Consider the following 13,645-nt stretch of genomic DNA (forward strand, 5'->3'; position numbering starts at 1 on the left):
CTCCCTCCCTGGGCTTGAGGCAGGGGAACAGCAAACAGCAAAGCTGCATTCTGGTATGAATCAGGGATGGGACTTCAGCCCTCTGCTCCACCAAATAGCACTGGGGGGTTGGAACTCCAGCAGTCTCAGACTGGTGGGGAGAACACCGCACTCCCAGCCAGCCCCTTGAACCTGTTAGGGTGTCTGCTGCTTACTGTGGCAGCCTGCAGGCAAGTCCCAGAAGCCCCACACCTCAGCAGGGCAGAGTATCTGCCTGAGTGGCAAACAGGATGAACCACCTTACTTTCACCTCTACAGACACATCATAGCTGGACCATTGAGTGGTGTGGGAAACCTGGTGCATTGAAGGCTTGCCAAACCAGCTATTTGATAGCCTTCTCAGCCCAGGGCCACTCTGTCAAGAGCTCTGGCTTTGGGGTTGGGCGCCCTACAGCTCCCTCTCACCCATGTTTTGGGCCATCCCGTGTGCACCCTGTGCTCTCTGGGCATCTACATTTCTGCCCTCAACCCTTCCCTCCTATAGAAATGGAGAGATCTCAAGGTCAGAACGGTTAACCAGGTCTGAAGGTTCCTTTCCTTTGAAGGGAGGGGGTTGGTGAACAAGGAGCTGCTCCTGTCAGTGGTCTGGCACCTGTTCAACACCAGCCCATGCCCCAGGAACCTGGCCTGTCTCTAGAAAGTAACCCTCAACTTTTCTGGCCAATGCCGCATTGCAGGGGTCCTGAGCCTCCCTCAGAGGATGTCATCTGGGACTTGGTCTGCATCCACAGTGAGATCCATCCCTTCCACCGTCAGACTCTGCAGAGACTGCAGTACAGGGAGCCCTGCATGGAACGTGCTGGTGCATGCTTTCTTATACTGCCTCTGAAGGCTCCAATACGAGCACTAGTTCTTTCACTTCCAGCTAAGGGATCTCTTCTGAGACATCTTTGAGCTACCAGTCAACTACCAGGATCTCCTTGAGTCCCTGAAGCTACTTTCAGAGACCAAATCCAGTGTCAGTAAAGAGAGAAGATCATGGAGACCCTGCCACACAAGCCAGACCTTGGTCTTCACATGGCAAAGTCTTCTTGGTGCACTGGAAGTTGGTCCTGGCTGGTATCACTGGAGTTGGAGACTTCCTGGACTGCAGTCACAAGAACTGTGTGAACCCAGTGACAACCAGTGAATCGGGCTGTCCACCCTGCACGCCCCCCGTCATGTGCTCTGGGAGGTGAAGGCAGCTTTGCCTTCTGATTCTCTTGCTTTCCTCCAGTAGGTCCTGTGGGAAGAGTAGTAACCCCTTCCTCTAGAGTCATCAGATAGTAAGTGTGAAAAATGGGAATGGGAAGGCAGAGGCAAAGGAATAGGCCCTTATATAGGACAAAGTAGCCAAATATCCAGACTGTTCCTATAAAATTGGGACATTTGATCATCCTCTGCCTCTTACCTCTGTCCCCTGTCATCAGATCACTGCCCCACAAACTTCCACAGCCACCTTGACATGCCACTTCAGTTGGCTGAACATGGGAGTATCACATTTCAGGCTCCTAAAAAAAGATCATGGCCAGAGAGGGACTTGGAGGGGAAGTGCTGTTAAGGTGCTGGAGGGGGCATTAGAGGGGAGCTGGAAGTGTGTTTGTGTACTGGGATGGGTACTGAGCAGATACGTAGTATGATGGCTGGTTCAAGCCCAGGATACAGCACCAGCCATCAGTCAGAGCCTGCTTCTGGGACCCTCCCACACCCCAGGGCTGGGAGCCAGGGCATGGTGTGTAGTATTTTCTACAGCCAGAGAGAAGTCCTCATGCACATATCAGTAGAGTGTGTCTGGCTCCAGCACTTTTTCTATGGAGATTCCTGCACTTGTCCTTACACCACCAGCTCTACACACACACCTTGTATGACCCCACAGAGTCATGATGCCTTTTCATCAACCTCTTCCTGGGGATGGTCAAATCAGCCATTCATCATTCTAGGAAGAGGAAACTGCATAGGGAATCCTCTGTGACATTCATGCCTCTGGGCAGAGTTCCTCTGGCCCATGCCATGGACAACTTAGACTTCTTTGAGGATCAATGGGCATTGTCTTGGGTTCTCTGTTCAGTGTTACCCCAGATCTTTTGTTATTAACCTTTGACGTCATTCTTACACTTTGGTTTTTTTTAATTTAATTTTGTTGGCCCCAGAATTCAATAGTATCCTGCTTCAGAGGTTCTGCCACCTGACCTGTGAGGGAGGACCTATGTCCACCTGTCCCATTACTTGTGTAATCAGAGATCTCTGCCCTGAGGAGTTTTCTATCTCTCATACTTACTGTCTTTATAACCACACCAGTGCCCATGCTAGCTCTTTGGGACTATTTCCCCCAACATACACAGATAATTAATAGGGGCCCCCTTGAGCACCTTGAAACCTTAAGCAATTGTTTAGTCTGTTTAGGGTTAGCTTTGCATCTGTGTATAACTAAAGCCAATAGAATGGCTTGGGATGCACCAGTCTTCTGAATTCTGTTATTTATATTTTTTCTATTCATAAATATGACAAACTTTCCTATTTCCCTTGTGTTTTTTAAGAAAACCCATAACTTTCATATAAACTCTGCACACCCAGTAAATGTAAATAATCTAGTGACACAAAACATTTCCCTTCCATTTTCCCCATATTATCAATGTCTAGGACACAATGGTTTAATTCCTCCAAAGTCAGCTTCAGAGTTTCTGCATCTTCCTCTTGAAGTGTAATAGCTTACAAATATAAAACCCATTTCAGCTCCAAGGATCCCATAATGATCCTCAATTAGAGACATACAACATCTGGCTGGAGGACGCTGGCCCACAGGCACATAGTGCAACACCATGAAGGGAAGTATGACTTAGAGCTTTGAAGCAAACCCCTAGTTTGGGGGTCTCAGTACCAGCCAGATCCCCCAAAAGCACATTATGTGAGGGAATCATACAACGAAGGAAATAAACTAAGTGTTCCTCTGTTCGTTCCTTCTCAGCATCTGTCATCTGATCACAGCCCATGCATGATGCACTGAATCCTGGGCAGCAGTATCTGAAGCCATCAGAACATACCCAAGAATTGCAGTAGCAGGTGACCTCTTCCATACTGCCTTCTTCCCCAATGTGACCTGGGCATCTAAAGTCACAAGAGAGCTCTTGCGGTTCATGCAGACTGGGCTATCCTCAGCAAAGGTCACACAGCACACACTGTGATACTTTCTTTTAGATGGGAGGAAGTGCTGAGTCAGCCCAGCAGAAATTATGCTCCATGGTGCTCTCTGGGATGCCTTACTGTTAGGTTCGAAGGAACCATCAGAGCATCAGCACAGGTCACCCAGCCACTCCAGCACCTAACCAACAGCCCAAACTAGGCCACAGTATTACAGCCCTCCAGCAATTAAGTTATTATACCACAGGCAGTGACCAGGAGGGACCTAGGTGCACAAATACCAAAGGCCTCTGAGGAGACAGATTAAATCAGGGGTGCACAAAGTGGGGGGCAGGCCCCATCAGGAGTGTGTGAAATTTCTTAAGGGGGCAAAGCACAATCAGCTACAGGGTCTCCAGCTCATCCATCTCCTTAAAAACGTTGAAATGTTTGTTTTATGTATGAGTATTCACATTACCAATTATTAAGGTTTTTACATTCTACAAACTCATTTTCTTATGCACCCCAAAAGCATGTGGGGTTTTTTGTTTGTTTTTTTAAAAAATATGAGCATAAGCAAAAATTTCTGTAATCTGGATTACATTAGACAAGTTGGTGGGGAGAGGACTGATTAATTGCAGGGACAAAAAGCGAGGCCTGATGTAAAAAGTTTGCTTATCTCTGGATTAAAAAGAAGAGTCTATATTTTGGATGAGATCCAACTGAAATGCACACCCAAGATTTGCTCTATTAATGCCACGGAATAATAGCTTTATGGCCAGAGAACAGTTATGCAGGTATTTACATCTACAGGCCAATTTCCTCTCTGTGTGTGTGGGGAGGAGGGGCAGAGCAGAAATCACATAATATAGCACAAGGGGAGATACCCCAAAACCCACCCAATGGAAGGCACCGGGGTTCTCAGAGCTTCTCCCGTGGCCAATTAGGCTGGCTGTTGGCCCAGTTTGCTGACCAAAGCCACCCAGACGGGGACCACTCCCAAAAGTCTCAGTCTCTCCAGCTTTTATTGCTCTCAGACTTTCCATGGGAGAGGCTGACTCCCAGTACTCCCCCGAGGCACACACATCCTTATCTGCTCAGAGGGACAGCTTCCTTTTAAGTAGGGCTGATAAGAAAACTGATGACTGTTTGTAACGCTCACTGTCCCCCTTGGAAATGCTAACAAGTTTATTCAGCGAGGCTTTGATGTGCTGATACATGCTATTAGATAGTCAATTAGGCATCAACGAGATGACTTGTTTGAGCGTAAATGCCTCTTTGTTTGAAGTACCCGCGAACACTAACCTGTCCATGGCCCTTTGTTCCAGCTAGAGGGACCATGCTGAGGATCAGAGAGGTAGCCGTGTTAGTCTGTAGCTTCGAGAACAGCAAGAAGTCTTGAGGATGCGTCTGCCTCGTTTTAAAACATCTCCCCTTCTACAACGCCACCTTCTTTCTAACTCAAACCTTAACATTTAGATTGCGTCTTCCAGGAGGTCAATGTCCTTATTTGAACAGTAGCAGAGAGGGGCTCGTTTGCATACTTGGCTTAATCTAATTCTTGACCTTCCCCCCGCACCCTGATTTGTTCACCTTGATCATTTTTCTCTGAGTTGTCCTCCTTGCTTACTGTTTTTGGTTCTCTGTGCCTTGAATACTGAGTCTGGTCTGGTCTGGCTATGGTCTGAAGAAGTGGGTCTGTCCCACGAAAGCTCACCTAATAAACCATTTTGCTAGTCTTTAAAGTGCTACTTGACTGCTTTCTTATTTGAACAATCAAGCTACAACCGTGGGACCGCGCGGTGTGAACCGCGGGGAAGTGGGCCACCTCCTGTAGTTCTTCAGACATGAATGACCAAAGCGTGGTCCAAGTCAGTCTAGCTCCAGAAAACAGCTGAGGAACGTGCAAAGAACTCCGACCCCCTCACAGCCTCTTAGGCGATCACACACCCGTAATGACTCCAGGCAGGACAACGTTGTGCTTTTACTCGAGTAACTTTTAGGGGACTTTTTCCCACCTCTGGAACCTTGTCGGTCTGCTCCCAGATTTGCTCTGCGCTGGGCTCCACTCAGAGCAGCGCACACATTCGTGTCCGGGCTGGGGGCAGGGAACTCTTTTTCTCCAGGAGGCTGGTGGGCTTGTAGGCACCAGCTTTGCCCAGAACTTGTCCCCAACCCTTCAGGTCAGGCCTCCCCCTTCTCCCCTCTGGGCTTTTCCAAGGTAATTGTCGTGGCATTGCCTATCAAAGCCAAAGATAATGGGCAGCAATTAGCGCTAATGGCCCCGCCGGGTGAGCGCTCTCCTGATTAACACTCAGCGCGGAATTGCTTCACCTGGGTGGAAACAGGTCCCTGGAGTGGCTCCACCGAGTCTGCGAGCAGCGGGAGGCGGCGCAGTCCTGGCCAGCTCTCCGGCCACGTGGGACAAAGGCGGTTAGGCGAGCCCAGGCTGCAGGCAGCTCGGCCCTGGCTAGTTAAACCCTGGGCCCCGCGCCGGAGAGGCAGCAAGGGCTGGTAGGGGCGCCTGGAGTTCTGCAGCGTTTCCCTCCGTGGGACCCGCTCTGTGCACCCTGGCCGAGCCCTCTGCTGCTCCCGGGTGGGGCGAAAGGGCGTCGGAACAAGCCCGCAGCTCCCCTGCGCTGCTTGGTGAGAGACAAGCCTCAAACTCGCCTTCCCTCCCCAAGGACGCTGCTTTCTAAAGCGCAAAGGGAAAACTTCACTCCCTGGGCTGTGCTCGGCCAGACCATCCAAGTACCGTGACAAGTAGCAGCAGCTCCGAAATAGCGGTTAGTCTGTAAGGTGCCGCAGGAGTTCTGGCGCTCATGTCTCGGAGGGGTAGCCGGGTTCGTCTGGGCCTTCAAAACCAACAAGAAGTCCAGTGGCACCTTGTAGACTAACAGCTCTTTAGGAGCATAAATAAATAATACATGAAATTATCTGGTTAGTCTTTGAAGTGCTACAAGGCGGCTTTGGGGTCTTGTTAAGACACAGACTCACAGGGCTACCTCTCTGTTGCAGTGGAAACCAATCGTTGGCTGAATGAACTTCTAGATTGTACTGGCTTTACTAGTGGTTTTATGTAACCCTGTTATAAAACTAGGCACACGTCTAGATGAGTTGATGCACTCCCAGAAGAGCTCAGTGCATCTCCAAGGGTACATGTACCTGAGGTTGAGAAACGGTATTCTACTCACGAAATGTGTTACTATCTAACTTCACCTTTCCATTCACACATACAAACAAAGCAGTAAAGCTATGTCTACATTGGAGAGTTTTGTCAACAAAATTCAGTGTCCACACGAAAAATGAGTTCTCTCCAACTCCACCCTTTTGTTGACAGCACTCTGCTGCTTCCTCAGGAGGCACAACACCTCTCTTGATGGAGATCTGGGGGCAGAAAGCCAGTGTGGATGTTCTGGGGAGCCCCCTGTCCACAGACAGGGCTTCTGGGTCACTGGTCAGCATTGTCTGCTGTGCCCATTCTGTTCTGAGGATGGCCAGGCAGTCTGACCACTCTCTGTGGACAGAGCAGATCCACAGAGTGACCTGCTTTCATTTGTGGCTGTGATCTGCTGACAGATGTTTTGTCAGATCTTCGAAAGTAACTTCTGTCAACAGTGGCTGTTGTGTACCTGGAGCCTAAGGCTGGAAAAAAGCAAACTTGAGCAAACAAATCAGAGAGGGATTTGGTTTTGTAGCTCCAATATATAAATACCATATAATCAGGGTTAATAAAGCTGCAAACATGGGGCTATTTAATATTTGTACAATTCCCACACCTTGAAACTCACTCGTTCTAGAGAAAAATAAGATTGTCAGCTTTTAAGGTGCTGCTTGGGTTTTTCTGGTTTTTTTTTGGGGGGGTGTTTTGTTTTGGGTTTTTTTGTGAAGCTACAGACTATCATGGCTGCCCTCTGAGACTATTCTAGAGCTGCTCATTTAAGACAGTTGCTACCAGACACAGCTGGTATTGGTGAGGTGGATGCTAGAGTTCCTGTATTACCTGTGGGAATGTAACTCAGTAGAAGCATCACTCACAGCCACACAGACAGAGTTTGGCATAAACCAGGCCACCACTTTAACCATTGCCAAGCGCCCAACATTTGGCAGACCGCGGATAGCTGCTGAATAGTCCTTATGCAGTGAGCTCTTTTCACGGGTGTTAGAGGGGTTTGGTCCTGCCTCCTTGTGCTGCAGTAGGTGCCTCCCAGCACCCCAAAGCAAAGACAAATTGCCTGATGCTCCAGCTGGTTCAGAAGTCTGCAAGGCAGACTGCAGGTGGTGCTGCTTTCAGGTCCACAGGCCTCCAGCTAATAGCTAAAGAAGGAAGGAGATCTCCCCAAGTATGAATGTTTCCAGCAGCCTCAATGTCATTGCCACTTGTGCTAACAATGTGTGCATGCCTAACCCCTCCCTTGACACCAACACCCCCACAAGATTGCGATCCTGGTTAGGTCGGGCCCCAACCTTGTTCCTCCATTGATGGAAGGGAAACTCTGGGAATGCGACATTGGGTGCCCAGCCCTAGCAAGGCAATATGCTTGGGGTGATATTACTGCCTGGCAGGGGCTGAGAAACAGGGTTTGACCAGTTGCTACTAGTAGTGCATGAAGCAGTGTGAATTAAAGCCAGGTACAGGGTTAGCAAGTGTTTGCAAGGCGATAAAAGTCTCCTGTTTTCTAAGCCAACCCTGCCTGGGAGGAGGAGGTGTGGGCAGGGCAGCTCTTGTGGAGTGTAGCTGGCAGTTGGGCGCAGGGAGAGGGCGTTCTGGAGAGGAGGGGGTTGCTGCAGGTTTTTAGGGGAGCTTCCATAAGCCCTGATGGTCCATACCATGCTCTTCGGGGGGTCAGTCAGCTGGGGAGTGTTTTCACAGCAGCAGTAATGCTAGCCCCTGGCAGTCACTTCTCCACAGAGCCTTGTAAACCTGGGTTAGGGGCCCTAGAGTTCATCATTCCCAGTCCTATACCTTCCCCCACCCTCCCCAGCACAGCACAGCACAGCCTGGGGCCCCTTCCCACTCCAGGGCAGTTTCCTGACTTACATTTGCTTGGGGCAGGCCCAGCCAGCTGCTGTGCATACCAGGGTAAATCCTCAGGGCCTCTTCCCTCCACACCCTCTCTCTGCCTGGTCAGTCTTTCTTCTACCCCAGAACAAAAAAAAAAAAAGCAGTCAAGTAGCACTTGAAAGAGTAGAATCTGAAGAAGTGGGTCTGTCCCACAAAAGCTCATCACCTAATCAATTATTCTGTCTTTTAAAGTGCTGCTTAACTACTGTTTTGTTTTTCTCCCCCAAGTGAGACTCTGCTAGTGCAGGTGTATCAGATCCGCCAACATAGCCAGAAAAACAGCACCCAGAGGGAGGGAAGGGGACAGGCCTAGCTGGATCACAAGACTGCCCCCAGGGCCTGCCTATCTCTTTGTACACGCAGGCAGGAGCTGCTTTAAGGACCCAGCTACAGGTGAATTATGCCCTTCACTAATATCTTCAAATGCTTTCCTCTGGGCAGGAGCAGCAGAACCTCCCTCTAAATAGGACATTTTGAAGTTCCAGCCCCCACTTTATAGCTTATGGGATTTAGAGAGTTACTCCAGTCTTTGCTTGCATAACAATAATCCCATGCTGTATAAAACTCACACCACAAAGCAGACACATTTAGAGGCCTTCATGTAAACATGTATAGTTATAGACATTTACTGTATGGCCTTCCTTAACATTTGATTTAAACCTTAAAAGACATCTGCCATATTGACACTTTCTTGGTGATGTCTTATGACATGGAAGAGAGACAATTTATAATCCTGGAAGACTTTCTTGTTTCTCTTGGTCAAGGTAGCTACTTCACATAAGGGCAAAGTTAGCATTTCAGATGTAATATTTAAATCCACAACTAATTTAGGTGGCATTGGAAACACTTGCCTCAATCAAATCCATTCATTTTGCTTTTAATTTCTAAAAAGGTCACACTAATAGCATGCAGAACTTAGGCCAGTGTTGTCCACAAGGAATGTCATGGATGGTCACAGCTGATGCCCACAAAGTACCCCCAGGTGCTGCATCCCCCTGCCAGGCACACGTACCCGCTGATTCCACACCCTCTGCAGGTGTCTCTCTGTCTCCCAGGTGCTGCCCCATCCCCCATTCCCAGCCCTCCTCCTCCCCTCCCTCTGACCCCGCCAATCCAGACTGCTCACTGGAGCCACCCCAGGGCTGAAGCTGCACTGGGGAGCCAAAATGCACATGAGCTTCCCCAACACCCAGACTGGAGCCCACCAGGACCAGAGAAGCCACCTCCATTCCTGCTACCATGTTGTGGAGCACATGAGTAGAGTGGCCAGAAAGAAGCCCTATGTTCACCACAATCCACAGCCCTAGGCTTATTTTTTCTATCCTCCAAGAGCATTCAAACCCCTATTTTTTCCTGCACACTTGTTGGCAACTCCCCTTGCAAATATTTTTGTGAAGATTTAAATCCAATGTGTGGACATGTTCCTTGAGTTGAACATTACAGAAGCTACTGAACTGAGGTGTGCACCTGGGTGGCAGCAAAACAAAGCCATATACATGGGTGAGGGGGTCAGAGCAGCTTGAATGGATGCAGTAGAGGAGACCTGATCTGAAACCAATGAAAGCCTTTCAAAATACTTTGGGGCTGACGCAACTTTTTCCAGCTCGCTTGAAATCAATGAAACTGTGACAATCCAGTTTATCTCCCCCCTGCTCCCCATCTCCTTTTCCAATGATTTTTATGACTGTCAGTGGGCCCTTGATGAGTGTCAATTTCTTATTTAAAAAATGACGGTGCAACTTACAGCAAAATATGAGCCAGACTAACCAATACTTTATGTCTGGATTTTATTGTAGCCAACCTTACACCTGATTGATGCTGTGGAGTTTCCAAATACTATAGTGAGGCCCTGGAATGATGGAATTGTAAGCTAACAGAGAAGTTACAAAGCTGGATCAATGATAATAGAAAAGTACAGATGGATTAGTGTGGGTGGGAAGAATTCAGAAGATTAGGGTATTTTTTTTTCAGAAGGCTTCACACCATTTTCAGGAACACCTATTTTTTAGCATTGTCATTTACCCACACTTGACTGGGTTATTTATTCTTTCATGGTAACTTGTTAAAACAAAAACAAACAAAGACAAAATCCTGTCCTTTCATGGTACTTGGCTTAAATGAAATTTCATAGGATTGGGTGGTGTTTTCTTGCAGACGGGGAGGTTAAAATTTTATGCTTTTTAAAAAATTGCCTCCAATTTTTCTATACACTCAGACTTTTAAAGGATAGCCCCCAGTAATTGGCTGGCAAGCACAAAAAGACATTTTAAAATCTGAAGTGCAGTAGATCATCTGTTTTAAACACACACACACACACACACACACACACACACACACACTTTTGTGTCTGTCATGCCTGTTACACCAGATTCTCAGGGCCTGTCATTCAAGTCATTTCTGAACTGGCTAAACATCATAGCAGTTTCTCCAGACCACTCACTACTGTGCTTGTCCTGATCCTGAAAGCCCTCACTCAAGGCTACAAGAATAATCCTAATGACGTAGCTCAAGACTCATTGGCATAATCCTAATGATGCAACTATAAATTTATCATATGAGCTGCAGGCCTTTATTTTCCATGGCTCTCTTAAACATAGGACTATGTTTTTGTTTTATGTTTAAACCCAAGAAGTTGATTCCCAAATATTAATGCCTTATTTTAGATGCATGGATACATCTGAAAATGAATCAGGGCCAGTCCATATTAGTGCTGTCCAATTGAACAAATCAGAAGCAGAACCATGCAGGGAGTAGCTGAAGACAACAGGGCCTGGCCCATCTTGTTCCTGTATGAGTCAGTGACAAACATCTCTGGTGAAATCTTGGCTCCATTGAAGTCATTCAGTAGGAGTTTTGCCACTGACTTCAAAGGAACCACAATTTCAGTGCCTGTAATACAGCACAGGAGCCAGTGTTACAAAGGCCTGGCAGCCCCACTAAAATGCAGCACAGTGTGAAATCCTGGCTGCAGTCAAGTCCATTGAAGTAAATAGGAATTTTGCCACGAGGCCAGGATTTCACCCCTTGTGTGCACACTGCCAGGTTCAAGACAGCAGGATGTTGGGTGCAGTTTGGCAGCATAGTGAGTTACTCCAAGTTCTTATTCCAACACTCTGCTGGTTTCCAAAAGAAAGTTCCTTAACGGTGCTCTCCAGGCAGAGACTATTATACCAACTCAGACTGCAAACCTACAGGAGACTATTCCTGGCCCCAGGGAAGGGAAGGGTTAAGCTCAGGACCTTGCAGGTTAGCTGAATTGAGGAGGGATGGAGGCTCTGTTCATGGTTCTGGCAAGTAAGGGCTCCCCAGTTCGCCTGCAAGGAAGTCGAGTCAGAGCTGCTCAGTGTGTTTTTATTGGAGGTTCCACATCGCACAGTGAACTCTTTCAGATCCCGCAACTCTCCAGTAACAGGCATTTTAGCCAGAAGTAAATGTTAGTTACGCTTTCCGCAAGTACAATATGGTGAAAGTAAATACAAATAAATACAAGTTTACAGCGCACTATGGTTCTGTTGTTGGTAAATAAAGTACTCGGCTTACATTATGTGCTCCTGAATATCTACTCTTGTTTTTCTGCGGTGTTAGCGGGGCTAGGTGCGCCTCTCTGGTGTCCAGACTATTTGAGTATCCAGCAACCTCCCATCCTGGGGCTGTGGGCGAGGAAAGAGTTCACTGTACTAACACCGCGCCCCAGAGCCACCGGCAGTAGCCTGGAGATGTTGCCGCGGCGCTAGGGGGCGGCATGGGGAGCTCCGCCGCGGTTGCAGTCCGGAGGGCCAGGCGTAGTGCAAATCCGTCCGAGTCCCAGGCCAGGCGGGCCGCTCAAATGGGCAACAAGAAAGCCCGGGGGTCCCTGTAACCCACAAAGCAGGGCGGCTGCCAGAAGCCTCCCGGCTCCCGCCTGTAGGGGCCCCAGGCGGCGGCGGGCAGGGCCGGCAAGGGGAAGCTGGCAGGGCCGGCCTCCTGCGCGGGGAGCTGAGCCAGGTAGAGGTAGTGCAGGGGCAGGGGCAGGGGCAGGGGCCCGCCCCGGGCTGCCAAGGGCTCCGGCCTCATCTCCTGCAGCTGCCGCTTCAGCTTCATCCGCCGGTTCTGGAACCAGGTCTTGATCTGCCGGGGGAGCAGCACAAGTCAGCCAGGCAGCCCCGGAGAGCCCGGCCACCCCACGCCCCGGCCCCGGCCCCGGCCCCGCCCGCTCACCTGCACTTCGGACAGCTGCATCTTGGCCGCCAGCTTGCGGCGCTCGGCCGCGCCCAGGTACTTGTGGCGCTTGAAAGAGCTCTCCAAGGTGCTGAGCTGCTCCAGGCTGAAGGCGGTGCGCAGGCGGCGGCCGGCCTTGGCGCCGGGCGCCTCGGGGGACGGGCACTCCGCGCGGCCGCTGCCCCAGCGCGAGCCGGGCTCCGCGGCGCTCCACGCCGGCGCTGCTGGGCACAGAAGGAACCGGCTCAGCCCCGCGCCGAGCACTCCGGGCTGTCGCAGGCCGGGCCGCCCCCCCTCCCCCCAGCTCTAGGGCGCGGCAGGGTTTGGCCCGATCTGCTGCAAGGGGGGGGACACCCCTGCGGGCAGCAACCGCACCTGGCCAGCGGCCCCGGAGCGCTCCCCGGGGAGAAGCGAGACCCCCCCACCCCCACGGAGAACGGCCTAGCGAGAGGCGCTGGCTCGCCCGGCCGCTCTGGACTCAGCGGCGGCGGGGGAATGAGCGGGCAGTCCCGCCCCACTCCCTGGCCTGGACCCCGGCCCTTGTCTGAGACCGTCCCGGGCTTAAATCCCAGCAGTCAGCGGCAGAGCTCGCCCGATCTCCAGCCACCCAGGGGAGACCAATGGCCACTGCGCCCCCCCATCCCACCCCAACTCCAGTCACCTCTGCAGGCGGACGAGTCCAGCAGCGTCTCCCTGCCGGGCTCCTTCTCCGACGGGGCGTCCAGGGGCTTTAGACGTCCCCCCTTCCTCCCTTGGGGCGGCTGCGGGGAGGCGCTGGATGGATTGCCGCGCTGGGGGAAGAAGCCATGTGCGCTGCTCTGGGAAAGCCACTCCACGGAGAAAGGGGCTTTGGTCATGCCGGCGGCCCACGGGCCAGGCGGGGAGCAGCAGAAGCGGAGGGCCTGCGGGTCGCTTCCTTTATAAAGCGAAGCCCTTGGAGCAGGGCGCTTGGGTAAACAAACATCAAAGGCCCAGATAAGTATCGTCTAATTGCCAGCAGGGCTACCCCGCAGAAGGTGCTGGTCGCACATTTTCCAAAGCTCGGTGAGGGTTGGCTCCACCGTGTCTGCCAATAGATTAGTGAACTCTGTGGTGAGTGATTTACAACGCTTGTTACATCCGAGCCCTATGCAAATGGCACTTATTGCAGGGCCTGGCTGAAGCTTCAAAAGAGCATCGGGGTTTTAAAGGGCTTCTCTCTAAAAGGGTCCGGCCTTCAGGAAGGAATGTCCTTGCTTCAGGTGCCAT

General features: G+C 50.6%; 1 protein-coding gene across 1 annotated transcript; it reads right to left on the minus strand.

Annotated features, from left to right (window-relative positions):
• Positions 1–12,022: 12,022 nt before the first annotated feature.
• Positions 12,023–13,254, minus strand: LOC142015804 (homeobox protein VENTX-like). Its single transcript, XM_074999608.1, has 3 exons — positions 13,059–13,254; positions 12,398–12,621; positions 12,023–12,307 (listed from the first exon to the last, which is right to left on the minus strand). The coding sequence occupies exons 1-3, from the start codon at positions 13,252–13,254 to the stop codon at positions 12,023–12,025; spliced, it is 705 nt and encodes a 234-aa protein (XP_074855709.1).
• Between the last annotated feature and the right edge of the window lie 391 nt (positions 13,255–13,645).

This window comes from Carettochelys insculpta, chromosome 7, assembly GCF_033958435.1.
Source record: "Carettochelys insculpta isolate YL-2023 chromosome 7, ASM3395843v1, whole genome shotgun sequence".
In the NCBI taxonomy this organism is placed as follows: domain Eukaryota; kingdom Metazoa; phylum Chordata; order Testudines; family Carettochelyidae; genus Carettochelys; species Carettochelys insculpta.

Coding starts and splice junctions, on each gene's coding strand:
- LOC142015804 (XM_074999608.1), bottom strand. CDS start 13,254: ATGACCAAAGCCCCTTTCTCCGTGGAGTGGCTTTCCCAGAGCAGCGCA. Junction 12,622..13,058: donor GGACTCGTCCGCCTGCAGAG/GTGACTGGAGTT, acceptor TTCTGTGCCCAG/CAGCGCCGGCGTGGAGCGCC. Junction 12,308..12,397: donor TGCAGCTGTCCGAAGTGCAG/GTGAGCGGGCGG, acceptor CTCCCCCGGCAG/ATCAAGACCTGGTTCCAGAA.